The 2,779-nt window shown below is 41.2% G+C and overlaps 1 protein-coding gene across 1 annotated transcript; it reads right to left on the bottom strand.

The window, feature by feature from the left end:
* Positions 1 to 1,077: 1,077 nt before the first annotated feature.
* On the bottom strand, positions 1,078 to 2,217 carry LOC309558743 (uncharacterized protein; the record flags this gene model as incomplete). The annotated part of the gene is made up of 1 exon (XM_082261790.1): positions 1,078 to 2,217. One exon carries the CDS (start codon positions 2,215 to 2,217, stop codon positions 1,078 to 1,080), a length of 1,140 nt encoding a protein of 379 aa, XP_082117916.1.
* Between the last annotated feature and the right edge of the window lie 562 nt (positions 2,218 to 2,779).

Raw genomic sequence — 2,779 nt, 5'->3', positions numbered from 1 at the left:
TATAAATATGAGGGCAAACCTAGCAAATTCGTTTTTTTTTTTTTTATGCTGGCAGGACAGCATCAACCAGATTTTCATTTCTCCCCTCTCCTAAACAGTTCTCCTTATTGCAAAATTAAACTGCATTAACCCCCCTGCCATTTCTTGGGAGTATCACCATTTAGCAAGAACAGGAGATTTTAGTAGCTCAGTCGTGCTCCTAACTAGAAACTACTGATCACTAAACAATCTGACTTGCTTACTCAAGTGGCATCTTGAAGTGATCAATTGCGCAAGGTTCAAGTATTGCACGATAGTTGCCACCTGGCTACTTATGCAGTAAGCCACACCTGTAGGATCAATTACTCTCATGTGAACACATGTCCCATCATGTGTCAGACCACCAAAAGATGCTAATACTATTATAGCTTACCTCATAGGGAGCCATTTGCTCTCACCGGTTAATCAGTTTTAATAGCACAAAACTGAGAAAAGCAAAGGCCGACCCCTTGTCATTTTGGCCCAATTAAAATGGCAGAATAATATTCTGACAGACCGCCAAGATATTGCTGAACCAGGGTAATGTGCCATTTTTCTAAACCATGAGTAACTGCACTAAAAGTTACATCATTAAAAACTTTGTATATCAATGCAGCTGTGTTTTAAGGAATTTCTTAAATTAAAAGCAAGACAAATAACATGCAATTTCAAAGCATTTTTATTAAACTGAATTAGGGTACAAATGCAATGGTCACCAGTCTGACTGCCAAGGGTTTTCCATTTTAAAATTATACTTTAAAGTGAACCATGGTATTATTCTGGTACTGGTAACCTAGTAACAGGAGATTGGTGTGGCAAGTTAGAACATTTGCCTCCCCACAGTAAAAAGTGCTTGATGCCCAGGTGGGTAAACACCAAAAACAGGAATCTCAAATTGTATGGTATGGCAGAGCATTGATCAAAGGGAAAGCAAGTAAAAGCTGGCCAAAGACTTCTGTGAAAGCCTTACATTGCTCAGAAAACAGGTTCATTTTAATGATACAGTGCTAATAAGAGTGACTGAAACCACATCAACATTTGATATCCAGAAATAAACTTTCATGCATGTGGCAGGGGGTTATCAGTAGGTGGAGTAGGGTTGTCAAGAATTCTCATATCCTGGCAATATAGCACAGGCTTTTTTCCAAAGCCCATCTGGTAGACATAGATGTAGACTTTTTGTTGTGGCTTCACAGCAAGTGTTATTGTCTCTTCAACTTCAGTGGCCTCATTCCAATTCTCCTTCTCTGTGTTTGTACTAGATCCACCATATTCAGCCGGAAGGGAAAATTGGACCTTAGCAATCAAAGCACTCAATCCTCCTGTCTCATCTGAGACAGCTGCTGACACTTTCCAGTTGTGCTCTATATTGGACATCTTCTCATATCCAACCTTCTTGGCAACACCATTCTTCCATTCAAGGGAGGTCTGGGAGTCATTGTTGACGGTCTTTATGCATGTCCATTCACCAAAAGACGGGCCCTTGGCAAGAGCCAGACCTCCAGGCAGAAAGCTATAGATGCTGGGATGGAACGAGAAGGTTTCAGCACCCTCATTTTTGTTTAAGTTGGTACATCTTGTGTACTTAATCCCTCCCTGCTTGTCCTCTGGGTTCACAAAATAGTAGTAATCCTTCACACCAAAATAGTAAAGCCCATTTCTGCATTCTGGGTGTAGTGTGAATTCTTCAGACTCTTCATCTTTGTTCATGTTCTTTGTTTGGCGATAGACTCCTCGGTCCTGAAAAATGATATAGAAGTATCCAAAAGCCGAAAAATAATGATCGCCACCTTGACAGTTGGGGTGTAGGGAATAAACACTTGCACTTTCATCTTTGAGCACACTTGCATCACTGGTCGCACTTGCACTGGTCGCACTTGCACTGGTCGCACTTGCATCTTTGGTCATCTTTGTAACTCGATGGTAATGGTCTGACTTGATGATGTAGAAGTGTTCATCCTTATGGGCCAAGTAATGATCTCCATTCCTGTAGGATGGGTGCAAGCTGAAGATCTCCAGATCTTTTCCATTATTAAAGTCTGTTGATCTCATGTAAGAATTAAGGTCTGGCCGGATGATATAGTAATACTTGTCCATGCCCAAAAAATCTGCTTTGCTTTTGCTCTTCGGGACAATCATAGCTGAGATGCTGGAAGGAAGAACACAAGAATTATGAAACAAGATGTACCCATTAACCATGTGACACCCACCCTTTTTTGGGGGGGGGGGGTTTGTACTATGACTCTGGTTAGAGGGGAGGACAGGGCTGGTAAATGGGGTATATATTCCCAGGCCATTACAGTATGCTAGGCTGTAGTGATATTACCCCCCCTATTTGGAACCCCCCAGTCAGTGACAGTTGTTGAGTATTACATGGCTATATGTTCCTTGTTCAGACTATCAAAGCACTTGGCAGAGGAAAATCTACATCATTTGTAGTTCTAATAAGTGTCAGCTACTGAGTTGCAAGAGGTGTAAAGGAAGGGAATGCAAACATGAACTCGACCCCCCAACATTTTGATTGTATGCTATGGTCTTTAGGAGAGTCCATATTTTTCCCCAGATCTGTTGTGATCTTTCAGAACTCATATAGAACTTCCACAGTTACATATCCTTAAACCCTTTTAGCATGGGTCCATGAAAGGTGTTACATTAAACCATTTGTGCATTCATTTATGAAACACGCAATGGCAAAAGGAGTGTCCTTGGCTTACAAAAAGTAAACAATTGTAGGTGCCATACAACTGAAAACACAGTGTGG

The sequence above is a fragment of the Pelophylax lessonae genome, assembly GCF_965119305.1.
Source record: "Pelophylax lessonae genome assembly, chromosome: 6".
Classification (NCBI taxonomy): domain Eukaryota; kingdom Metazoa; phylum Chordata; class Amphibia; order Anura; family Ranidae; genus Pelophylax; species Pelophylax lessonae.
Note: the sequence above shows the minus strand (reverse complement) of the source record. Positions and strands in the feature narration are given on the sequence as shown.